Source organism: Gasterosteus aculeatus, chromosome 8 (assembly GCF_964276395.1).
Source record: "Gasterosteus aculeatus chromosome 8, fGasAcu3.hap1.1, whole genome shotgun sequence".
Lineage (NCBI taxonomy): Eukaryota > Metazoa > Chordata > Actinopteri > Perciformes > Gasterosteidae > Gasterosteus > Gasterosteus aculeatus.
The window spans coordinates 21,673,320-21,697,612 of record NC_135695.1 but is presented as its reverse complement, the minus strand read 5'-3'; the positions used below and the strand labels follow the sequence as shown (position 1 = coordinate 21,697,612).

General features: G+C 51.9%; 3 protein-coding genes across 16 annotated transcripts in view; 1 reads left to right on the top strand and 2 right to left on the bottom strand.

Annotated features, from left to right (window-relative positions):
- Nucleotides 1–12,359, top strand: part of palld (palladin, cytoskeletal associated protein) — a 39,443-nt gene extending 27,084 nt beyond the window's left edge. For 5 of the 11 annotated variants that reach the window (XM_078108798.1, XM_078108791.1, XM_078108795.1 and 2 more), the window contains 12 exons: nt 4,832–5,488; nt 5,948–6,095; nt 6,324–6,425; nt 6,814–6,846; nt 7,633–7,854; nt 8,391–8,540; nt 8,631–8,719; nt 8,921–9,053; nt 10,154–10,361; nt 10,461–10,626; nt 10,723–10,856; nt 10,957–12,359. In XM_078108798.1, the coding sequence (XP_077964924.1) occupies nt 4,832–5,488; nt 5,948–6,095; nt 6,324–6,425; nt 6,814–6,846; nt 7,633–7,854; nt 8,391–8,540; nt 8,631–8,719; nt 8,921–9,053; nt 10,154–10,361; nt 10,461–10,626; nt 10,723–10,856; nt 10,957–11,117 (2,203 nt within the window). In that variant the 3' untranslated portion in view covers nt 11,118–12,359. The remainder of the gene's footprint in view (nt 1–4,831; nt 5,489–5,947; nt 6,096–6,323; nt 6,426–6,813; nt 6,847–7,632; nt 7,855–8,390; nt 8,541–8,630; nt 8,720–8,920; nt 9,054–10,153; nt 10,362–10,460; nt 10,627–10,722; nt 10,857–10,956) is intronic. The other 6 variants (XM_078108793.1, XM_078108792.1, XM_078108799.1 and 3 more) reach the window with 5 other exon arrangements.
- A 541-nt stretch (nt 12,360–12,900) lies between these two features.
- Nucleotides 12,901–15,216, bottom strand: cbr4 (carbonyl reductase 4). Its single transcript, XM_040184313.2, has 6 exons — nt 14,916–15,216; nt 14,185–14,348; nt 13,973–14,093; nt 13,725–13,861; nt 13,356–13,490; nt 12,901–13,255 (listed from the first exon to the last, which is right to left on the bottom strand). The coding sequence occupies exons 2-6, from the start codon at nt 14,327–14,329 to the stop codon at nt 13,077–13,079; spliced, it is 717 nt and encodes a 238-aa protein (XP_040040247.2). The 5' UTR covers nt 14,330–14,348; nt 14,916–15,216; the 3' UTR covers nt 12,901–13,076.
- A 1,558-nt stretch (nt 15,217–16,774) lies between these two features.
- The window catches only part of sh3rf1 (SH3 domain containing ring finger 1), a 32,740-nt gene continuing 25,221 nt past the window's right edge, over nt 16,775–24,293 (bottom strand). Inside the window, exons 6-12 of one of the 4 annotated variants that reach the window (XM_078108802.1) lie at nt 23,849–23,959; nt 22,535–22,662; nt 20,843–21,031; nt 20,420–20,688; nt 19,857–20,146; nt 19,394–19,731; nt 16,775–19,236 (exon numbers count right to left, since the gene is read on the bottom strand). In XM_078108802.1, the coding sequence (XP_077964928.1) occupies nt 19,068–19,236; nt 19,394–19,731; nt 19,857–20,146; nt 20,420–20,688; nt 20,843–21,031; nt 22,535–22,662; nt 23,849–23,959 (1,494 nt within the window). In that variant the 3' untranslated portion in view covers nt 16,775–19,067. The remainder of the gene's footprint in view (nt 19,237–19,393; nt 19,732–19,856; nt 20,147–20,419; nt 20,689–20,842; nt 21,032–22,534; nt 22,663–23,848; nt 23,960–24,293) is intronic. The other 3 variants (XM_078108803.1, XM_040184584.2, XM_078108804.1) reach the window with 3 other exon arrangements.

The following is a 24,293-nucleotide window of genomic DNA, read 5'->3' as shown; positions in this document are numbered from 1 at the left end:
TGCAAAAATTCCTCCCGGTCGCCATATTGTGAGTGTTAAAAATCTCATATCTAAACTACACAGCCCCTCGTCCTCCCCTCGTCCTCCCCCCTCGGACCTCCCGCCTCCCATCAACACACTGTGACTCATCAGCGAGTCGGCAAAAAAACACACTGCAACTCTAAAAATAGAGCCAGATGGAAACGACTTATTCATTTGATTAGTTTCATCCCACAAAAACGAGGAGAATTGTTTAACCTGTGAACACGCGTGTGAGTGAGTGCATTGTGTCCCAGAAAGGGCGTCGTTTCAAACGTTACTTCACAATAGACGGAGTTCATTTGTGTCACCTGGACCTGAATGAATTGATGATTAATTTCCTTAAACTGCCTCCTCAATCATCCTGCTGTCGAATGTTCAGCCGCTCAGGAAACAATATAAACGCGCACACAAAAAGGACGCGTGAAAAGCAAATAGACAAAGTCCTCTCTTCCCTTTATCGGCTACTTCTGGATTCCTGACTCCCGAAAGGGAAGTCCTTAAAGTTTTCGATGGGCTTTTATTGTGAAAAGGGGACTGTTCTCAGGCAGGCCGTGGGGCTTTTATTGTGAAGAGGAGGAGCTGCAGAGAGCCTGACTCATGGAGAGAGAGGAGTCTCTATATATGCTCCTCACACCTGGCCGGCTGCACTGCGACCTACTCGTGCTCTCTGCAGGGGAATACCACAGCCGCTGCGCCTGAAGGTAAAACCTCGCTTTACTGTGTACGCTGGCAGCCTGGACTGGGGAGGGAACGCCGGGGGGGAGACGGGGGGGGAGGGGGGGCTTTTCTTTTGTCATTTCTACACTTTTCAGGGCGAAAAGTTACTTACTTCAAATGAAGAAGCCAAACACTTTGTCTTTGAATGAGAATCAGGAAGACGGGCAGGCAGATGATTGACGAGCAGCTGGCTTTGTGTTTAAATCACATGTTCTCAGAGTGGGGGGGGGGTGCCGGGGGGGTGCGTGACACCCCCGCACTGAGGAGGAGGAGGAGGAGGTGCAGCCAGCTCAGGACAAGGAATGACTCCTCCTGTTTGCACAGCTCCTCCGTGGAGTCGGACGGATTAGTGAGCACAAAAGAGTCTGAGAGGGCTTCTTACTCATCCAACTCTTTCACTTCTCCTCCTCTTCCTCCCCCTCTCCTCTTCCTCCCCCTCTCCTCCTCCTCCTCCTCCTCCTGCTGCTAATCCCATTTGAAGGCAATGTCTTTCCCCGCTCCAATCCAGGGGAGAACGTCTGCAGCATTCCTGCTGTAGAGAAGAAAAAAACCCAGCACTCGGATGGAAAGAGCAAGAGGTGAAGGGGGGAGGAGGGGTGAGGAGGGGGGAGAAAAGGCTGGCTGATTGTGGATGTGAAATATGAGCCTATAGAGGAACATAATAGCAGAGGAGAGAAAGAGAGAAAGTGGCTGCAATAAGAGAAACGCTCTACGGTTAAAGGGGGGGGGAAGGAAAACAGTCTGGTTCTGTTTTATGTGGTGTGTGTGCAATTAGAGCTCCACAGAACGGGGGGGAGGAGGGGGGAGGAGGGAGGGAGGGGGGGAGAGGGGTTGAGAATGAGTAAAAGACACCAGGAGAACAAAGGCTGGGGGGGATTAAAAGATTTGGTCGTGTCGTTATGTTGAAATGTTCTCGGAAAGTTGGAGAATCTTGTGGGAGTCGAGGGAGTCAGGAGAGTTGTGTGTCTCTGTGTGTGTCTCTGTGCGTGTGTCTGTGTCTGTGTGTGTGTGTGTTTTCTTCCTTGGAATCAAGTCGACTTTCACAGCAGCTCACTTTAATTCAGACGCAGATAAAGTCTGTAGAACGTGATGAAACCGTGACACACTTCCAGTCAGTCGCTGACGCGTCAGTCAGAAAACAGTCAGTCAGGTTGTGAGTCTGCCGCTGGAGTCCCTCAGACATCCGTCCCGCGGAGCTCTCCTCCCGCTCGGGGGCATCACACAGGTTGCTGTTGACGCACCAAAGCGATGACGCTGCGCTCTGTGCGTGTGCGTGTGCGTGCGTGTGCGTGGCAGCAGTGAAAGAAAACAAAAACAAGGAATGCACACGTTGGCTTTGTGTTTGTGTTGTGGGTGTGATACCGGAGCTCAGTTCGACTATCTGGAGTTCATATTATTGACAAATGGCAAGGTCGACCCGTTGCTAGGCGACGACACGCACACACGCACACACACACACACACACACACACACACACACACACACCGGGGTGAAGCATGCAATCTCACCTTTTCTGTTTACAGAGCGAACAGGCGCCTCCTCAGTCCCCCCTTGTTGTTGTTTACAGAAGGAAACCCCTCATTACTGGCCGTGTACACTCAAGTACTTCCTGTGGCCCCGCCCCCCCCCCCCCCCCTCGCTGGCCCGCTTCCTGTCATCAGCGCCAGCCGGGTTTCTCGCCGCGGGCCCCTGTTGCTGTTGCTGTTGTTGTTGTTGGAGTAAACGCGGCCACCTGAGATGTTTGGGTGTCCGTTTATTGGAGCAAGATGCTGCTGGTGGAGACCAGTTACTGCGCCCCCCCCCCCCCCACACGAAAAGAGTTTACGGACGGGATCCAGCCCAAAGAAAGTAGCTCACTGGCGTTACCGAGGCTCTGCGGCCGCAGCAGCTAAACACGGCGCCGTCGTCGTGGCAACGGAGGAAAACATCCCCTCTAGCTGGGGACACGGAGACGAGAGACGGCCGTCCGATTCCTCGCAAGAGCAGGCGGCACTTACGTGGGCCTCCTGGCGGCCTCGTCGAGCGGTTTGGGCGATGGGGGGAGGGAGGGAAGGGGGGGGGGGGGGGGGGGTGACCTTCGCTCGATGTAAATCCTTACGTAGGCCATAAAGTTGCTCATGCAGCTGCAAATTATACAAGCTGGCGTCCTCAAAGAGCACGTTGAACCGTTAACACGACTCCGTGATTAGATCGCTGCTCCATGCAACAACAAAAGGTTTTACAAGGACTTTAAAAGTCATTTAGTAAAGTGAAATAAATGTGTTCATTAGTCAACAAGCATAAGAAACTCGTTATCCCCCCCTCCCCCTCTACCCCCCCCCCCCCCCCTCCACACTGAATGTCAAACGCCAAAAGGACCAGAAAGAAATGCAGCGAAGGCCTTTCGAGGAGTTTCACGCTCTGTGTGTGTGTGTGTGTGTGTGTGTGTGTGTGTGTGTGTGTGTGTGTGTCGGCGGGGGAATGGAGTGTGTTTCCTCTCCGGCGGCGCAGACGTGCGCTAAACACGGCCCAAAAAAGGAATTGAAGCGGCCGCAGAGCGCCGAGGAGCCCAAGAGCTGCCAAACTATTCCTGTAAACGCACTCCTCTGGTGGGGGGCCGGGGGGCCGCGGGGGGCTTTGGAGAATGTAAAGAAACGTGTTTGGGGGGATCGATCACTGAGTGAAGCTAAACTCTGCAGGGAATCTGTTGGTGCAGACGGGGGGAGGATAAAGGGGGGAGGATAAAGGGGGGGTGGGGGTCTTCTCTGAAAAACAGTCGGGAGAGTTTTAACAGCCGTGATGTCAACAGGCGGCTTTTTTAACTTTAAGTCTTCGTGAGAGGTCCGAGGCTGATAACCATAATCAGCCCGAGCTGCTGGTGCAGCGGTTTCACACAGACACAGACACACGCACACAGACACACGCACACAGACACACGCACACAGACACACGCACACAGACACACGCACACAGACACACGCACACACAACGCGGTTTTGCCTGAAACCTTCAGGCCTGACAAGCCGCCAACTTGAGGCCAGACGAAAGGCCGTTAAACTCAAGAAGCCGAGCGCGGACGTCGTCCTCAGTCTTTTCAAAATAGACAGCTGGAGGAACGAGTCCTAAAAACCCGTCATGAGTCGGCACTTTTTTACACTTCCAGATTATTTTATCTTTCTAAAGGTGTTATTTTTGGATACAAATAATTTCTGTGTTTAACACAAGCTGAGGAGATGTTGACGCTTGGTTCTCTGATTTTAAAACCGGTCGGTGAACGCCCCACGGCTGAAGAGTCTGGACCAGTGGACCAACCGTCCTCACTAGGACACGAGGACACGCTGGTTGGACTTAGGAAGGTTCCTCGCCGAGTGAAGTGGCGCCATGATAAGAGCAGCTGGCCAAGGAGACGAGCTTCAACGCTTCCTTACTGGGCTCCTTTGGCATAGGAACCACTCCTTTACCGAAGGAAAGGAGACAATTCCTTCCCACAATCCTTTTATCTAAAGGGTCGTATCGTTGGTCCGTTCACGAGATCGTGTCAGTAATCGTTCACTCATTTATGCCGCAGCCTCGTTAATAAAGTTACACTTTGAACCTGGTTGTTTGTGTCATCCGCATGACTCGGCGCTTTTACAGCTTAACATGAAGTCACATGACCACGCTGGATCCTCGTAGGCCGCTTCTAACATCACAACAAGTGGAGTTCATCAGTGGAGAAGATCTTGGTGAACTAAACTCATAAATCTGTGTGCAGTAATTCCAAATCCGAAGGAAGAATTCCCGCTGCCTTTTTGTGGAGGGAACAAGCGAGACGCCGACTTCCTGTTGGGGAAACAGACCCCCTGCAGAGCTCTGTTAACAGGTTCACGGCGTCGGTGTGTTTCTTCCCGACTCGGCTCTTCTGACACTTCAGCCTCACATCTGGCGTCCAACGTGTCTGCCAGCTGTGTTCTGCCTCCGGTTGGATGGCGAACCAGCTGACGGTTTCACGCTTAAACCGACAACAGCTGGATGATTGTGTTTAACAAGTGTGTTACTTTGCTCCAGAGTTCCCCACGAACTCCTCCGGAGAAGAAACGGCTGATTTTGTGACCGCCGTGTTTCTGCTCGCCAGGAACGCCGTCCAGCTGAAGCTGCTGCAGGACCAGGTTCTACTGGAGCAACAGGAAGTGGGCCGGGACCAGCGGAACAAGGAAGTCCCGCCTCAGCGGCCGGCTCAGGAAGTGCCTCCACCCGCTCCGCCGTCCCCGCCTCTCCCGCCGCCCCCCTCCTTCCAGGAGCTGGAGAGCAGCGCCGCCATGCAAGCCAGCACCTTCAACTACGCCCGGCCCAAGCAGTTCATCGCCGCCCAGAGCCCCGGCAGGGCGGGCTACGCCACCCAGTCCTCCGCCTCCTCCGGGTCCGGCCTGTCCTCCCCGCTGTCCCCCTCCACCTCCCACAAGCCCTTCGGCAGGGTCACCGTGCCCCCCTTCGCCGCGGGCGGCAGCGTGGAGTCTCCCACCTCCCCTTCCTTCCCGCCTCCCCCTCCGCCCTTCTTCAGCTCCGGCAACCTGTCCTCCCCGTCAGGCCCCGCCCAGGACTTCCCGCCTCCGCTTCCCCCGCCTCCGCCCGCCCCCATGTCTCCGGCCCCCTCGGACGCGTCCTCGCCCTTCTCCTCCGTCCCTCCGTCCCCGGCCTCCAGCTTCCTGTCCTCGATGTTGCCGTCCACGCCGTCCTCGCCCGGCAGCCCCACGGTCAACGCGCTGGGCCTCCCGAGAGGCAACGGGACCATGTGAGTACCTGCGCGCCTTCACCTGGGCCCGCCCCCCACCGTCCGATAGACCCGCCCCCCCTCGTAGGCAGCACTGAAAGACCATTCGTCAAAAAATGGAGGGGGGACACGACCAGAAACTAGTGGTTTTACCAAAAGTTACTGTTGCATAATGATTCATTCGATTCCTCACATTCAAAGAATGTAGATTCTAATCCACCAACACGTTTTTATTTATTCCCACACATCATTGTACCGTGTATAGAAACCTTGAGCTGTGCAGAGAATCCTCCTCCCATGTGCTACGAGAGACACATGCGGATTTAGTTCTCAGGGACATTGCACATTAAACTCTGCCCCCCCCCTCGCCTCCCCTCCTCCCCCCCCCTCGCCCAGGCATTCCTGTGGGAGATAAGAGGACCCGCTGTGGAATGCTAACAGCGTCTGTGCGATACGCTGACGGATGTTTTCTCCCCTCAGCAAAGCGTTCCCCAGGAAGTCCTCCGTCACCCGGACGCCGCGCGCCGCCTCCGACTCCGACATCCAAGGCTCCAAGGACGCCGTCATCCAGGACCTGGAGAGGAAACTGCGCTTCAAGGAGGAGCGCACAAGTAACGGCGGCCAACAGGTGTGTGCGTGTGTGCGTGTGTGTGTGTGCAGAAGAAACAAGTAACTCCGCTTAACAATTCAACTATTTAAGAATAATCACCTTCAATGAAATTCATGATTTCTTCCCAAATAACGCAAGATGCAGAGTGTGTGTGTGTGTGTGTGTGTGTGTGTGTGTGTGTGTGTTTGACTGACACACTAACCCCCCCCCCCCCCCCCCCCCGGCTGACTTAATCCCTGCTTCCAGAAGTTAACCTATGAGGAGAAGATGGCGCGCAGGCTGCTGGGTGCCGACAACGCCGCCACGGTCTTAAACAGTCAGGAGCCGGAGGAGGAGCCGCTCACTCAGGTAGGGCGGGGGCCGCCCCCCAGGAACAACACACCTGGAGGGGGGGGGGGGGGCGCAGGGTCATTTTAACGCAAACCAACAATCTTCGAGTATTTCAGCATCTCTTCTCAAACCCCGACGACGGGTTTCGTCTCTATTGATGTTCTGTTGCGTGTACGCGACTTTGCTGGTGTCACTCAAGTATCTCATGACCTCTGCCCCCCCCCCCCCCCCCCCACACCTCCCCTCTGGCCCCCATGAAGATGTATTTAAAATGCTTATTATTATCTAAGCGGCTGTAAACACAGTGAAAAGCAGCGCGGCTGAAATGCAGCTCCGTGTCCTTTGAAGGTTCATAGAAGGTTCTGGAACGAGTGACGGCACCACAAACTTGTTTTTCTTCTTACAGGAAGACACGTCGTCCAATTCTGTCCCTCAAAAGGTGTTTGAGCCCTCTTGTTTTCTCTCCGTCACCCTTGGGGGGGGGGGTTTCCATTCACCGTGTGTGTGTGTAAACGTGCACCTCAAAGCCCCCCTGCTGGTCCACAACGGGGTCCAGCCGGAGAAATGAGCTGATAAGGGAACAAATGCCACACAAAAGGAAGCGACAAGGGGGGGGGGGGGGGCGTTCTGTGTCGGCCATTCACAAAGCGAATGAGCTGATTGTGTGAAACCTTTTTTGGATTTTACAGCATGCAGGGGGGGGGGGGGGTTGTTTGAATTGATTCCGATGCTGCAGCATGTTCACGGTTTGTCAGCACGTTTTGTTGTTGTGCTGGTCGCCGTGCACGTTTTGCTCTGTGCACGTTGTCCCGCCTCTTGAGAGTCAAGCAGCGATTTACGTTAAATGTCTAGAAACTGAAGGACGGCGGTAGTTTGTTTGGGTGAGGGGGGGGCTCGCTGCTCTGCAGATGATCCCTTAAGGACGGGCCGATGGGGGGGAGGAGCTCCGGGGGGAGGGGGAGGGGCTAGGAGAGGAAGCCGGTAGTTTGGGTGACAGCGGATAGCTAGGAGGATGAGGACTATGTCCCAGTCGTTGTTACATCACACCATCATAATAACAGTAACGATGGCTTTCCTCCTGAACCACTAAGACCTTTAAGACTTTCAGCACTTTTCTTGATTCTTGGGTTTTTTAGCCGCTGGCAATCTGCTGCTCCGCCACTAGATGGCACCAAATCTGGCGACCGACCGGTGGCCCGCCGCTGAATCTCTTCCCCTTTTGCAGGAGTACAAAGTGTCGAGCTTCGAGCAGCGTTTGATCAGCGAGATCGAGTTCCGCCTGGAGCGCTCCCCGGTGGAGGAGTCCGACGACGACGTGACGCACGAGGACGCCGCGGGGCGCGATGGCGCGCCGCCGTCTTTTGACCACAAGCTCAAACACTACAAGGTCTTCGAGGGCATGCCGGTCACCTTCTCCTGCAAGGTGCACGGGGACCCCAAGCCAAAGGTGGGGGAGAGAGAATCTCGTTGCCCAGAATTAGTGGCGTTTTAATGTTTTATTCAATGGCGCAAACGTGGTTTATCGAACGGTGAGTTTGGGGAAATTCAGGAGGAATCTACAGACAAAATGAATGTCTGAAAGAGGACGTGTTTTAATCCAAACAAGCGTTTCTTGAAAAGGAAAATAATGAAATGAAATTTGGACTCGTTTCTATTAAAAACACAGAAACACAAACACAAGTGTTCTTGCTTGACGCGTCCTGATGACGGTGTGGTGGTGGAGGAGCGGCGGTGAGGAGGTCTGTGGGGGCTGCTGGTGGGGGGGGGGGTGTAGATACGGGTGGTGCTGAACAAAGGAGAGACGGAGGCCGAGGAGCCATGAGAGGTTTAAAATAACCATTTGGAGAAGAGACGTTGTTGTTTAAGGCTTTTAATCACTCTGGAAGCTCAGGTCTCAACCTCTGTAGGAGGATCTGCTGTGGAGGAAAAATAGACTCTCAAAAGGTCCGTCTGGGCCCGTTAACCCGCGGCTCCTCCTCTCAGGTCTACTGGTTCAAAGACGGCAAGCAGATCTCCAAGAGGAGCGAGCACTACCGGATCAGCCGCGAGGCCGACGGGACCTGCTCTCTGCACACCGCCGCCGCCTCGCTGGACGACGACGGCAACTACACCATCATGGCGGGAAACCCCGAGGTGAGACGTGGCGCCGCGCAGGAAATCACTACGTCCTCGTGCTTCAGGCTCCTCACGCTCCCCCCTCCTCCCCCCTTGCCTCCCCCACAGGGCAGGGTGAGCTGCACCGGCAGGATGATGGTCCAGGCCGTGAACCAGCGAGGCCGGAGCCCCCGCTCCGCCCCCGGACACACGCGCAGGTGAGGCTCCTCTGACGGACAGGAGGCGGGGTTTAAACCCTTTTAAAAACAACAAGAGACGGTCGGCTGAAGGCTCCGTGTTAATGAGGGGGAACAGCCGCTCATCCGTCCAGAACAGAACACGCACACACGTGTCATCTGGATGGTCACGGAGACTTATCACATACCTTTTTTATTGATTTTAAACCCCGCCTCCACCAGGCCCCGGTCCCGGTCCCGGGACAGCGGCGACGAGAACGACAACATCCAAGAGCGCCACTTCCGCCCCCACTTCCTGCAGGCGCCCGGTGACCTCATCGTACAGGAGGGCCGGCTGTGCCGGATGGACTGCAAGGTAAACACAAGCCCCGCCCACACGTGGCCCCCGAGGGGCCGCACCTGAACCCTCGTCACGTGTTTACTGACGACGAGGAAGAGGCGTCCCCTCGTTATGGTCAGTTTGACCCTAAATGGACCATCAGTCACTAAATGAACATCATGCTGCATGAAGAAGACCTGAAACTAGAGACTGAGACCATGAACTCATGTTTACAACGTTTACTGAGGGAATAAATCAAGAGAGAAGTAGAGTCATTTCCTCATAGACGTCTATGGGAGCAGAAGAGTCGCCCCCTGCTGGTCACTACAGAGAAGTAGAGTCATTTCCTCATAGACGTCTATGGGAGCAGAGGAGTCGCCCCCTGCTGGTCACTACAGAGAAGTAGAGTCATTTCCTCATAGACGTCTATGGGAGCAGAGGAGTCGCCCCCTGCTGGTCACTACAGAGAAGTAGAGTCATTTCCTCATAGACGTCTATGGGAGCAGAGGAGTCGCCCCCTGCTGGTCAGGAGACAGAATGCAGCTTTAACACTTTGGGCTCCCTGCAGGACTCAACATCATCAGGCCCCGAATCAATCACATCACAAAATGCACACAAGCGTTAGTTTGGGGTTCTAGTCTCACTTTAATCCTGAACTCTGCTTCAACTCTGAAATAACCGAGACATGAAGAAACGCTCCGACTAAAGAGAACATGGTGGTGATGAGTAGAGGGACCCACTTCAGATGCTCCCTTTAATTCCACGTCTGCTGCCAAACAAACATTTTCCTTATCTGCGTTTCTTTTGTTGAATAGAATAATAAATGAAAGAACTGGCAGAAATGTTTCATCACTTTCTGCCTCCGAGAGCTGCTACATGTAATAAAGTATAAAGAACACACGATTAACTCGTCTATAAAAAGCGCCTCCATTCCTCCGCTGCTCCTCAATCTCAGCCATATTTATAGCAAATATTTATTTGCTTTCCAAACTTTGCGAGCGTCAAAACGTCTAAAAGGTTTCGGGCTCTTCCAGACGGACTCGCCGCTGTGAAGCCTCCTTTTTAGGGCGTGACCAGGTGGTTCTGATCTGACGAACGCGCTCTCCTCTTTGTGACCCCCCCCCCCCCTCTCGCAGGTGAGCGGCCTCCCCACCCCGGACCTCGTCTGGCAGCTCAACGGGCAGACCATCCGCCCCGACTCCGCCCACAAGATGCTGGTGAGGGAGAACGGCGTGCACTCGCTGGTCATCGAGCCCGTGACCAGCCGCGACGCCGGCATCTACACCTGCATCGCCAGCAACCGGGCCGGCCAGAACTCCTTCAACCTGGAGCTCATCGTCGCAGGTAGAACGAGAGCGCGGCAGCAGAGGGATTCTGGGTAAAGAAACGGTGTCACTAACGCGCCCCCCCCCGCCTCCCCCCCTCCCCCCGCCTCCCCCGCAGCCAAAGAGATGCACAAGGCCCCGTCATTCGTGGAGAAGCTGCAGAACACGAGCGTGGCCGACGGCCATCCGGTGCGACTGGAGTGCCGCGTCGCCGGCGTCCCCTACCCGCAGATCTTCTGGAAGCGGGAGAACGAGTCCTTCACCCACAACACGGACCGAGTCAGGTGGGAAGGAGCGCCGGGCCGCCACTAGACGCCGCCACTAGACGGCGCCGAAATCCGAATTTTTTTTTTTTAAACTGTGCTTTTCCCTTTTCCCAGCATGCACCAGGACAACTGCGGCTACCTGTGTATGATCATCCAGCCGGCCACGAAGGAAGACGCCGGCTGGTACACCGTGTCGGCCAAGAACGACGCCGGCATCGTGTCCAGCACCGCGCGCCTCGACGTGCACGGTACGCCGCGCGCACGCGTGCTTTATGTCAGCGGTTCCTCTCTTGCACGTCTCTAACACCCCCCCTCCTCCCCTCCCTCCCCCACCCGCTCCACCCACAGCTCAGTGGCAGCAGCCCAACCTCCCCAAGCCCAAGAAGGTGCGCCCGTCCACCAGCCGCTACGCCGCGCTGACGGAGCGAGGGCTGGACGTGAAGGCGGCGTTCTTCCCCGACTGCAGCCCGCTGCCGCCCGGCGGCCTGGTGGAGAGCGACGACCTGTAGGCGCTGCGGGGGAGATGGGGGCGAGGGGGGGGGGATAACTCTCCCCCACCCCCCCAAGGAGCAGCCCTGGTTCTCAGCCCTCCTGAGGAACAAATACTTTGAGGGGCGGAGCACCACGCGGGACATTGAACTGGAGGTTGTTCGGTGGGAGGAGTCCAGCTGCCGGTTGTTTTTGTTATTGTCTCGCAAAAACGCTCTCGGATGTTTCTCGCGATACAGATTTAAGTGTCGAGTTTACTTTGCATGTTAAAGTAGCGCGTTGTGTTTAAAGGAGGCGACGATTCTGCAGCTGTGAGACTTTGATTGTGAAAAACAGCCACAGAAAAGGAAATGAGGTGGAAAGAGATCGATGCTTAAGGAACGTTTGATTGAAAAAGACAAGCAGGTTTTTTGAGATTCATCTTTAAGTTAACAAGTAATGTGTGAGGACTGAAGTTGCTATAATAATAAATTGATAAAAGGTCTGAATAATTACAAAAATAAGAGAAATCTTCCCATATCAATGTTTAAAGGTCTAAGTTCATTTCAAAATAAAACATTTGGAATCAAAATAAAAACAAATAATTCTACAAAAATATTTTTCTTTACAAATGCACTTATTTTTCTATTAAGCAGCACATCTATTTAATAGTTGAGGCTTGTATACTGTCTTTATTTTATTTATTAAGTAATTTATGTATTTTTTATTCACTATCATTATTCATACTATTTCTTCCTTTCTAGAAAGGCGGCTTTAGTCCTCTAGCTGGAGGGACAAGTGGAACACGAAGACGTTTTAGTGGGTTTTTAGTGGTTTATTATGGGGGGGTCACTCGACAGAAAGGGCTGTGAAAGGTTTTTGTGTATCTGTCACACTTTGGAGGTTGTTCATGTCCATTTTACTTTTGTATGAAAAAAGAGAACGACCCTCTTGACAAACGTGTGCGTACGTGAACCTTTTGTCCACTATGAAGTTTTTTTAATGTATTTACTGCTTTAATTCACTTTTAGGCTTAATGCAAACACAAACTCTCTGCATGATACTTTTGGACACTTGTACATTGCCAAACAACAGTTTCCAGGACGTACCCCCCCCGGTACTGAGGGACAGAACACTAAGCTGCAGAAGGTGTATTTATATCTACCATCTCACCTTTTACTACACAAAGTGGACACTTCTTCTTTAATCGATGCCTGTATGCGGATTGTTCTCCTGATGTTATTTTAGGTTAGAAAAGTTAATAAAAAAAACTAAAATACAAACCCTGTCAGACGGCGTGAGATGTTTTTTAGGAGGCCGGCGTTGTTCTCATAGACGAGGGGAAACAATCCACTTTAAGGAAGAGGATTTTCTAATCGTGTCTGAGCTTCTCCGTGACCTCTGACCCCGTCCGTCCACACCACCGGTCACCAGACACTCAAACATTCCCAGAGCTGAAAATGCCTCCCGCCGCTAACGTCCTGCAGCTGCAGCCCCTCCAGAGGTGGGCTGTGAGGGGGGGGGGGGGTCTCCCCTGACCTCGCGACCGGGCCAGACGCTCTGGAGTCGGCGGCGTCATTAGGCCACGCCCACTGCGGCCGCACAGGGCGACTCGGCAGAAAGACGGTGATCCTGTGAGACGTCGCGACAAGTTACCGTCAGTCCAGATTCACGACGTTGTCTGAGAAGAAATGTCAGCGTTTGAACCTCTGATTTCAAACAGGTCCGTGAACGCCCCACGAGACTAAGCGTCCTTTAGCTGTTTCTTTATAGGCTAACGTTAGCGTCTCGCTGCGCACTGCAAACACCACTCAGATACTCAGCTGAGACAAACATTGACTTTTATAGCAAAAGGAAATCTGCCGACGTTCTGGATGCGTCAGAAGGTTAAAACGGTGCAATCCTCCAGTGCATCAGTTGCGTTAGCAGCAGGGTCAAAGGTCAGACGAATGCACGCGAGGGCTGCTTCTTCTTGAGACCTCAAAGGGGGCGAGGCCTTCCTACATGGCGAGCTGAAGGCCTCCGTCCACCACCAGCACCTGGCCCGTGACGTAGGGAGACTCCAGCAGGAAGAGAGCGGCCCGGGCCGCCTCCTCCGGCTCACCGAACCTTCCCAGCGGGACGGAACGGGCCGCCGCCGCCTCCTTCAGCCCGGAGGTCATGTCGGTGCGGATGAAACCTGGGAGGGCGAGAAAGGGCTTTAAGCGCTTTGAGGGAGACTGGAAAAAAAAAAAAAAAAAAAAAACAGAAGAAGAAGCCGGTCAAAGGCGCGTTGGTACCCGGAGCCAGCAGGTTGACTCTGACGCCGCGTGAGCCGACTTCCTTCGCCAAGGAGAGCGTGAAGCCCTGCAGGCCGGCTTTGCTGGCGCTGTAGACGCACTGGCCGGCGTTCCCCCGGAGGCCCACGACGGAGCCTGTAAACAACAAACACACAAAGGTTATCGTTAGGAAATATGACCGAAACCTTTGAAAACTAAACTGAAATAGAGCATTAGAACCTGCCGCATGTTTTCTGTCTACAACCACAAGGTTTAGAAACCGTGAAAACCCTCATTATCCTCAGAACGGTCCTTGTTTCCATCAAATAAAGAGGAAAGTTGTGATGTTTCATCAATAAATCGCGCGTGGACGGCGGCGTTTGGCGCTACCTATGTTAACGATGGCGGCCCCCGGGGAGCGCAGCAGGCTGCGCAGCGCCGCCCTGCAGGTCAGCATGCTGCCAAGCAGGTTGGTGTGCAGCACGGACATCATGTCGTCCGCTTTGGTCCTCAGCAGCAGAGCGTCCCTGAAAACACAAACAAACAAACAACAACAGTGAGCACGATAATGCGTTACTGAAACTTAATGCCACGAGCATCCCGGAGAGGAGGGGGGAGGAGGGGGGGGGGGCGCTCACCTGTTGACGCCGGCGGCGTTCACCAGGTAAGACACGTCCCCGCACGTCTTCTGGATGGTCTCGAAGCTCCTCTGGACCTCGTGCTCTTTGGAGACGTCACAGCCGAGCGCCACGTGGTCGACTGCAGAGACCCGCGGAGACGTAGATTGTATCGACGTGCATCTTCCGCAGATGTTTGTGTGAATAAAGTTGCATTGACGAAGACTCCGTACCTCCGCGCAGGGACGCCACGGCGGCCCGGGCGGCCTCCTCTCCCCTGGAGACCACGGCCACCCTGCACCCCCTCTCGGCCAGCAGGCGGGCCACGGCCCCCCCGATGCCCCGGGAGCCGCCGCACACCACCGCCAGCCTGGACATGACGCGGGCGCACGGAGGCCTCGGTGGGAAAGGAGGCGCGAGGAGAGAAGGAACACAACGTTTATTAGTACTTAGAACAAAGCAGTTGTGTGTATGTGTGTATGTGTGCGACCCGGTCCAGCAGATAAACGCCACAATAACACAGTATTTCCTCATGTGAAATAACGTGGGAGTAAGGGTCGTTGTGACATTTGCAATGGTTGCTGACCTCCAAAGACCACATTAATAAAATATTCTCTTTTTAATTGCATATTCTTTATATTGTCAACACGATCGACCTTATGAATGTCGCCTAAAACACATTCCTGCACATTCTTCTAAACAATTACATTACATACATATTTCTCATAATTGTCTTGCAGCGTATGATTATTATATTTATTCTATTTTAAGTTGATCGTCTCTGCAACAATACACTAAAGAAGCCTCCGTGTTGGACTAATGACACCTGGATCCTGCGCAGTGAAACGAGGCGCGACGAACTCACGACACATTTCACGGTCATTCTGCCTTTCGTGACGTCAGCAGCTTTCAGCCCGCTAACCGTGACGAGGTGGTGACGTGTGTGGCGTTAGCGGCGGCTCACCTGGTTTTCGGCCGCTGTTTCACGCAGAATAGACCGCGTTCCTCTCCGGTAGAAGTCGTTTCCGTACCGTTTCAGCAGAGCGGCGCCATCTTTGTTTGCCGCGCTGCGCTGCCCGGCGTTGACCGGCAGGTGGCGCCGCGGATCCACCGCGCGGGAAGAAAAACGCCGCAACCGGAGAATTCTGCTGGTTTGCGTTTAACTTTTAGAGCCAGACCAGTTCGACAGCCGTAAAACAGAGAAAATACGGAGGTTTAAGCGCCTTTCGGGTCATTCCGTCAAATCGGTGACGTTTGCGTGTTGTAACTTTTCAAAATAAAAGTCTTTTTTCCCCCCCCTTCACAATTGAACCAAATAACACGTTTTATTATTCAAACCATGAAAGCAATACGAGGGCATTATAATTAGTATAAGAAGCTAAAATAAGTAACAACACTGATTTCTTCACACAGCAAAAGCAAATACATCACATGTTGCCATATCTATCGATGCTGATACACAAGAGCAGTTAGCATTTAGCTTAAGGGGTTTACTTAAATCCAATTTAAGTAGTAAGAAATAAATTAGGTTACAGGGTTGATTTATACCATTCAAATACATTAGAATGTAATGCGATAACTTACCGTTGTCCCTCAGGAGACTCAAATGACCTTATTGTACTTTATCATATTTATGAAATATATTTAGCTCAAAAGGTTTCGGTTAACAACTGACTTGCAGAACGATTATTCCTCTGACGTTTTCTCAATATTCTTTAGAGGTCAGGTCATTAATGAAGGCACGGGAATATGTGCAGCTTCCCCTCCTTTTTAATGACCAAACAACTTCTCCCTTTCTCTTTATTTTGGTAGATTCAGCGCTCATCAGTCAATTAGCCAATAAGGTGAAAACCTTTAAATGTGTAAAAAAAAACAAGCTATTGAGATATTAAGAACCAATATCCTTTTCCATCAAATCCAGACTATATCTATTCATTTATTCCACTTCAACGGAATTAGTTTCATAAACCTATTTCTATGTTTCTCTCCAATGATGAACTGTGTGTCAGAGAGAAACGGAGCCTGATTAGTATTCATTTATTCTCATCTTTTACACCTTGCTGATCTATTTCCTGAGTGCACGCACACGCATGCATCCACACAAACACGTCAGAGGCTCGAGCACACAAGATGAATCTCTAACTCTGCATAAGCATGTGTGACACACACACGCACCTAGTTCTTGCCTGTTTGATTGCACATATTCAGTCAAACCTGCATGACCAGATTTCTGGGGTATTTTTAGCAGATACTGCTGTTTTCTTAAATGTATATAAATATTATACACACACATTTCCATATATTCATATTTAGACATAAACCGGCTACACGCGGGATGAATCTATTCCTTTGCACCGTCCGTGTCCTCCTACATGGGGGGACGTGTTACCATGGTAACCTGTCCTGCTGCAGCACGCTGACCTCTGGCTGGTTGTCACTTCCTGTCAGTGTTTCCCACGCCGAGCCCACGCACCTCTCTGCTCTTTATCCCCGGAGTCATCATCGACCACAAAAGGGCCGGGACTCAATTACACAGCGACTCCTCGGCTGGCGAGTCGGAGACGTCAGCAGAAACATTTGTTTTCCTTTTGGCCTTTTTATTCTCCATAATGAGTCTTCTTTTAAGTTAGTGGAAATAAAACATTAGCTTACTTTCTAGTAATATAATAATTCTCCTAAATGCACCAAAAGGTACAGAAAGATGCTTCAGGGCCACATTCAAACAATAACAATAAATAATCTTAATGTGAGTAATGAACTAGTTCATGTGTCTTCTTTCTTCCATCGGTTTCCTTTTTAACAGTCAGAGATGAAACAAGAAAATACTCCAAATCATTAACTTTTATTGTTAGATTTTTACAAAAAAATGTGCTATTCCCTTAAACACTTTAGAATGTTTTTAACACAATATATTTTGTGCCAAATTTCAGTTTCACCATTTTCAGACTTACGACATACTAACTACAGACAAAACCCCCCCCCCAAAAGATCCAGTAAGTCACCTTGGCATGAGGAGAGTCCGTTAAGCTGAATCCTGTTCCAATAAATGGAAATATAGTTTATTGACTGTTAAGAAATGCTTCATGTTTTGAGAAATGTGCAGCCCGGAGGAGAAAGTCAGTAAGTTAAGTTCCATCTCCGTGTGGATTTTAAAAGGCTTCCCAGTGAAATGAAAAAGACACCCGGAGGAGCGGCTCAGCTCGGAGGCCGAGGTCGCCGTGACGATCGATTCAGAAAGACAACATTATTTAAAAAAAACTAAAAAAAAAAAAAAAAAGGCCCCGACAGTGATTCGTACCTATGTATCCTTTCTCACTCGCCAAAATAATTCCAAACAAACTACAACATATTCCAGCAGTCAGTTACACAGTGGTTCCCCGCATTTAACTAAGGAAATAAAATGTCCAATTCAGCCAGTAAATGCATTCGTAAAGACAAATTTGGCACGATTTAGTGATCAATGTGAAGTGTTTAAATACCTCACAGCACTCAGTTGGTCGATGGTAACACCTAATGCTTTTATTTTGAAGTTCAGATATTTCATCCGATGAAAGAAAAACGCTGCGATTAATTCTAAAAACTGCTTATTTCTTTTAGTTCTCGTTTCAACGAGCACCCAAAATCCCCTCAAAACACAGACATCTTACAGTAATTCAAGTGGATACAAAACTCAACTTTAAGAACTTTTTCAGAGAAGCATCGTACAAACAAAGAGGATTTGGAGCAGAAGCTCATCTCTTCCCGTAGGAGTCGTGCGGTGATGCGTCACTTCGGGCCAACGCTCTGTGCTTTAGCTAGCTGGGTTTCCGTGGCCACAAGTCACATCGAGAATGAGTTATAGCGTACAAAAAAAAAAAACATCTTAAATATACACGAGGTGTCTGAGAGGAGCTACTCTGGTCCGTAGATACAAAAGGAGCAACAAAGCAAGCTGACATTTCGACTGCAACGTCCACCTCGGAGTGTTTAACCAAACAAAGTGAATTCACCACAAGGTCAACCACTTTGTCTCCGTCCATTCGACGCAAATATCTGATGTGCAATCCGGCGGATCCGCAGCTCGAGTTAATGCCTCCAGGAAACGTTGTCATGTTTTGTCCTTTTCCAAACAGGCTCATCCGGCGCGTCCGATCGGCCGACTCTCCCCCGGTCTGAAAGGGGGGGTCGCCGGGAGGAGAGAGAGCTCTTAATGTGTGGCACCAAAAAGAGAAAGGTTGATCTATGAAATAAGTTAAAATGTGTAACATATCGATATCAACAGCTCATACTGGTTGTTTTTAGGACTAATCATCTCTGCGTCCTTTATGTACAATAAAGTGAGCGACAGTACAAGGCACACATTTAAACAGCTGAATTGTTACAAAGATATAAATAACCAACAACAAAAAGAAAAGGAAAAAGATTGTGTGTAGTTTTTCTCTTTGACTACGGAAGCCCTGAAAGGTCAAGATTTTCTTTATTTTCTTAGTTATTGTCTAGAAAATAAAAAGGTTGTTTTCCGTTATAACCAATTGATTGGTTTAAATTGATTGAATAATTTAAAAGAGCTACAAGTGTAACTACACCAATAATAATTAATCTCATACGTATCTTTTATGTAGTCTTTTTAACACTTTATTTTGAAAAGCGGGAGTCTGTCCACTAACTTCACTTCCAACCTTCTGCTTTCTCGTGATGAAGACACAGCGACAACAAGAGGAACATTTGATTAATGTCCCTTCAGGGCTTCCGTACCAAACTCCGCTATGCTTTCAATGACACCATGGTCCCCCCCTCCTCCTCCTCCTTCTCCTCCTCCTTCTTCTTCTCCCTCCCCCTCCCCCTCCTCCTCCTCCTCTTCCTCCTCCTCCTCCCGTACAGACAGCATTCATTCTCTAAAAGGAGCTGAAGTGTCACCATCAAGATTCTGTCCCGACAAATCTCAGCAGCGCTGATCCGTTTTGTCGAGGCCGGCGACCATGTTGGTTCAGCGCGGTGTTCCTGTGTGTGTGTGTGTGTGCGTACCTGTTTGTACTGTGTGTGTGTGTGTGTGTGCGTGCGTACCTGTTTGTACTGTGTGTGTGTGTGTGTGTGCGTGCGTACCTGTTTGTACTGTGTGTGTGTGTGTGTGTGTGTGTTAGATGCTGTCTACGAAGCTGCCGGGGAACAAGCCGGTTCTGCCGTTCCTCTGCAGCGTTCCCTTAAACCAGCCGTCCTCCCGCTTCCTGTGAACAAACACGACGTCGCCCTCTTTCAGCTCCAGCTCCGCCTCGCTCTGGGGGGGGTACGACACCACCACTCTGTACCTGAGGGGGGGGGGGGGGAATGTCAACAACGCCATGCTCAAAAAGCGCCAGTTCAGTTTGTTTTAAGTGACGCGTGTTTGGTCGTTATTATAATAAAGTGTTTTTATTACTCGTTACGGTTACGCCTGTTAGCATCCTTATATAAGCGCCGGCGTACCTCTCGCAGATGATGGGCCGCACGTCGTGCTGCTGAGACGAGAGGGAGGAGCACGGCTGGCGAGGAGGCGGAGCGATGGGGGCGCATCCGTCGAGGGGGCCGACCTTCCTGTGGGAGGAGTCCGGAGCCGAGGAGGACGAGAAGGCGGAGGACGCGGCGGAAGACACGGCGGCGGGTTTGGGCTCGCCGGGGGAGAAAAGGCCGGCGTCTGCGACGGCGGCGTAGAGCGCCTCTGAGGCCGCGGCTTGCTCCGCCTCCAAGGTAGGAGACGAGGGCGGAGAAGGACGAGACTTCTTCTTGTTCGAGGACAACAGCTTCAGGAGACTTTTCTTCTCTCTCTGCAGCAACGAGACGTCATATTAGAGGAAGTTATTCGAGGTGTGAATGTGACGCTGATGTGAAACTCGTTATTTTGTTTCATCAGATCCAGATGTTTTCTGAGAAACATTCACACATATCACACCTTGACGTCCTTGTCCAGTCGGCAGGCGAGAGCGGCGCTGCTGGACGTGGGATCGATCCCCGAGACGGAGACGACCGCGGGCCGCAGAGCGTCACCGTCCAGGGACGCCGCACTGACGTTGGGTGGAGTCAGGGAGGCGGCGGCGCAGCCCATCGCCGCGCTGGCCCGCGAGCAGCACTGGGCGGGGCCGGAGGAAGGCGACGCCAGGTGAGGCAGGTAAGCCAGAGGCGCGGCGGGCGGCTGGGCCGGGGTCCCGGCGGGGGCTGGCCGGTCGTGATTGTGACCGGCTGCTGTATTTAAAGATGTACGATGAACAATAGTACACAATTAAAACCAGGTGCTCATCTAGCGACCAAGATGAAAGCTTCCCCTGGTTCATGGTCTGTTAGAGACCCGTCAATCAGCGTGTAGCCCCGCCCTAAAGCATCCCCTGCTTTGTGGTCTATTTGACTCTAAATGAACATCGTGTCGTGTTGAAGACTTACAGGACTACAGATCGACCATAAACTGTTTACTTTACTTTTGATTTACTCCCGGAGTAAAGTCATTTTCGGTAAACGTACCCGTCCTGACCGCGTTGCGAGCCTGGTTCACCGTCATCTGGGAGCCGACGTGCAGAGGGACCTTGGGCTGCTGACCCGTGGCCGTCTGAGCCGCCACGGTGGCGGGCTGCAGGCTGGGCGGAGCGGCACCGGCGCACACGGCGGGGGGCTTGTTGATGTCGGGACCCGGGACGACGGCCGTGGGGGAGGGGCTGATGACAGTGACCCCTCGGCCGGACTGGGTGCAAAGGCTCATGGGCACTTTGGGCTGCGTGCTGCCCGACGCTGTCCTAGATGGAAAAAAAAAAGCACAAAGACTGTCAGCGAGGAAGCTTTTTATTCAGAAACAAACAAGGCAATCGATGTGTAATCACAATAGTTTAACTACTTGTATCTCTACTATTTATACGCTATTGTGAATATTTCACAGGTGGGATCGCCGACCTGCGACGAAGCACCGACCTGCTGACCGGGCTCATGTAGTTCCCGGGGAACACCCCGATCTTGCCCGTGTGCATGGAGGTGCCCTTGAACCAGCCGTCCTGACAGCGCTCCAGCACCAGGAACATCTCGCCCTTCCTCAGCTCCAGCTCGTCCTCCTTACGCGGCGTGTAGGGGAACATGGCCACGTAGCTGCACCCAGGAGAAGAACTGGTCAAACGTCGTGGGGAAAGACCTCGACTCGACTTCCGACACCAATGCAATATGGCGTTATATTTGTGCCACAATCCTGAGCGCGTAATTGTAAGTTTTGAGCACAGAGAACTATGTTGTAGCAAAGAAAAACATCCCGTGCGCGCAGTTTACTGAGGTGAGCAGGCAGCCGTTGCTGCGCTCTCTCCACCTCTTCACGCTGCGCTCGCTCGACGGTTCACTCTGCGCTCGTTGGTCTCCAATCACAACGCTAGTAGAACTACCTACAGCATCGCGGAAGCTCAGCGAGTTGTTGAAGTTTGCAGCATTTGTGCTAAATGCTGCAATGATGATTAAATGATTAAAACACTTGGTGTTCTCATCATTTGCTTCATGTCTGATGGTGGCTAGCCGGACTTCTAATATCACTTTTTTTCGTCTTCTTTAGGAAGCGTTGTGATTGGAGACCAACAGCCAATCACAATGGACCTTCTTTAATTCTCTGATTGGTTGGTTTTGTGGCACAAATGTAACGCTGCTGCAAGTCGAGCGAGCGCAGAGTGAAGAGGTGGAGAGAGCGCAGCAACGGCTGCCTGCGCGCAGAAAACCAGTTTGTGGAGAGGGCACCTCAGTAAACTGCGCGCACGGGATGTTTTTCTTTGCTACAACATAGTTCTCTGTGCTCAAAACTTACAATTACGCGCTCAGGATTGTGGCACAAATATAACGCCATATTGCAAGAGCCACCAAGTCACTTTGGGCGCGAAAGCCAATGTGAACATTGGGAAAAAGTTATTATTAATGTGCACGACAGACTGCGGTCGTCGGCCGGAGGAGAGCTGGTTTACGTTGGTAACCATGGCAACAGCGGCATAACGTCCGAGCACGAGACCCGTACGGTGGTTCCACCATCATGGGGCAATAAAATGAGCATCGGATGTTATGACGCGTCCAAATGGGCCGTCTTATCAACTGTGGCTCAAAACAAAACCAGCACGCATGCACGCACACACACACACACACGCACACGCACACGCACACGCACACGCACACGCACACACACACACACACGCACACACACACGCACACACGCACACACGCACACACGCACACACACACACACACGCACACGCACACGCACAGCGTGGGTGGATCTAATTCTTATCAGGTGTGCGGTGTCCTGGAAGAGTAATGAGGGCTGGGGTCATGAGTCAGGGGGGGGGATTCACCGATGAGACCCAGGAAACTGTTTGCCCCCCCCCGGCCACCCCCACAGGTATTGAACACCCCCCCCCCCCTCCCCCCCAGTCTCCTGTGCTCATATTCTGTGGTCTACCCCCTCTCTCCCTCCCCCATTAAGGCCTTGGGGCCGTCGCCACGCGAGCCGCTTCTGTCATTTAGCAGCACATTTTTGAAGACTGCATTTTTCAGGGGGGGGGGGGGGGGGTAAAGGGGGGGTGAGGGGGGGGGGGGGGGTTGTGCAGGACTGTTTTTATTGCTCACACTGTGGGTCTTTGTCTCCCACTTTGGTCGCTGACGCTGGGGGAGGGTCTCTGTCCAGCAGCCAATGAGTACGCCGCCCCGTCGACGGAGGACTGCGGGGGAGGAGGGGGGGGCGGCGGGAGAGCATCCTGTTGGAAGAGAAGAGAAACAATAACAACAACAACACTCTTATTGGGAAGTTCAGAGCGAGACACCGAGACAACAAAGAGGAAAACTAGAATAAGAGATCATCTGTCATCGGCCGTGTCACTCATTGGGAGGGAGGGAGGGGGGAGGGAGGGGGGGAGGCGGTGGTGTCACCGACTTCCCCCCTCGGGGTGGAGAATTATCCTGTTCTGGCTTGTTTGTTTGTTGCTAGGAGACCACATGGCTGGATGGCAGCGCTTCAATCGGGAGCGTATAAAGTAAAAAGAATATAGAGAAAGAAACCACGAACAAAAACAAAACACTTCAGAGGGAAACGAGACTAATGAGCACAGAAAGGCATCGAGCAGCACACTAGACAAAAGATTAAAAATGAAACCTGCCGCGTCGGCATACAGCGTAAAGTGAAAACGTAACAGTGAGAAACCTTTTTTCTTTTTTTTTTTGCTTTACCCCGGAGCGAGTGGAGCCGGACGGCGAGTGAGAGCTTCCATGACACAACGGCGGAGCAGCCCGCGGCGCGCGTGCGTGCGCGCGCGTACGCGCGAGCGAGCGTCGATGTGCATTTCGCTTGGCTGCTGACGCTCGGGCTGAGATAATTAGGCGGCTGCGGGCGAGAGAAATCATCTGTACAGAAACATCATGTAGGGTTCCCAAGTGAAGCGGAGAGCTGCAGCTTTTGTGTTTGCACATTCCTGCTCATTCAGAAACTCCACATGCCGGCGCGAACACGGAGACAGACAGGAAGTGTGCGTGCTGGTTTTATGTGGGCTGAAGGGATTTTCTTTGACATTTTGTAGTTATTTTTCCCCTTCAGCAGGAACATTGTTGGAAGTTTGTTTCTGCTTAAAAGTTTCCCCCACATCTTGCCATCGGTTTGCAGAGATTAAAGCCAGCGCATCTAAACCAGATTAACGGAGTGTGTGTGGGCGGAAGCTTTGCTGCGTTTTTATACTTGTGTGAATATATTCAACCCTTATTTCAGAGTTAAAATCAGAGCATTAAACGGACGCACGCGCACCGCTGAAAACACAAACGTGCCTTGACGACTTGTTATGAATATGAATGAATCTCCATAAATGTATTTTTAAAATCGGTTTAGCGCGACAGAAATAAGACACGTGGAGCTTTTACTACGAGATTCATGAGACCTGCGAGGATTCCACCTACCACGGGCGTGGACGTGTAGCTCGTTTCCGACGGGAACGTGAAGACCGTTGCCGTGGTGACAGGACTGCTGGGGGGCGGGGTCACGATGAGTCCAGTTGTGCAAATGTGTACCTGTCAACAAGAGAGCGATGTGGACCATTAGACCCAAAGTATAGGACGAGCTTCACCAACACACGAGCAGCACAATGCGGATAAATGGTTATATTGCTGCCGTGAGGCTGTTATGATGCTCGGTTCAAAAGAGCGCGAGTGTTGGTTTGTGTTGTTGTATTTGAATCTGTCTAAACTACGTCCACAACAGACTTCATCACTTTGTTCTCCTGTAGTGAAACACAAACCACACACATTGCTGTTGCCCCTTTAGGTAAACGCCACATGCTCGTAGTCAGTCTCATCACATTCATCAGATTCCAGGAGGGAATCATGAACCCACATGTGAGAAGAT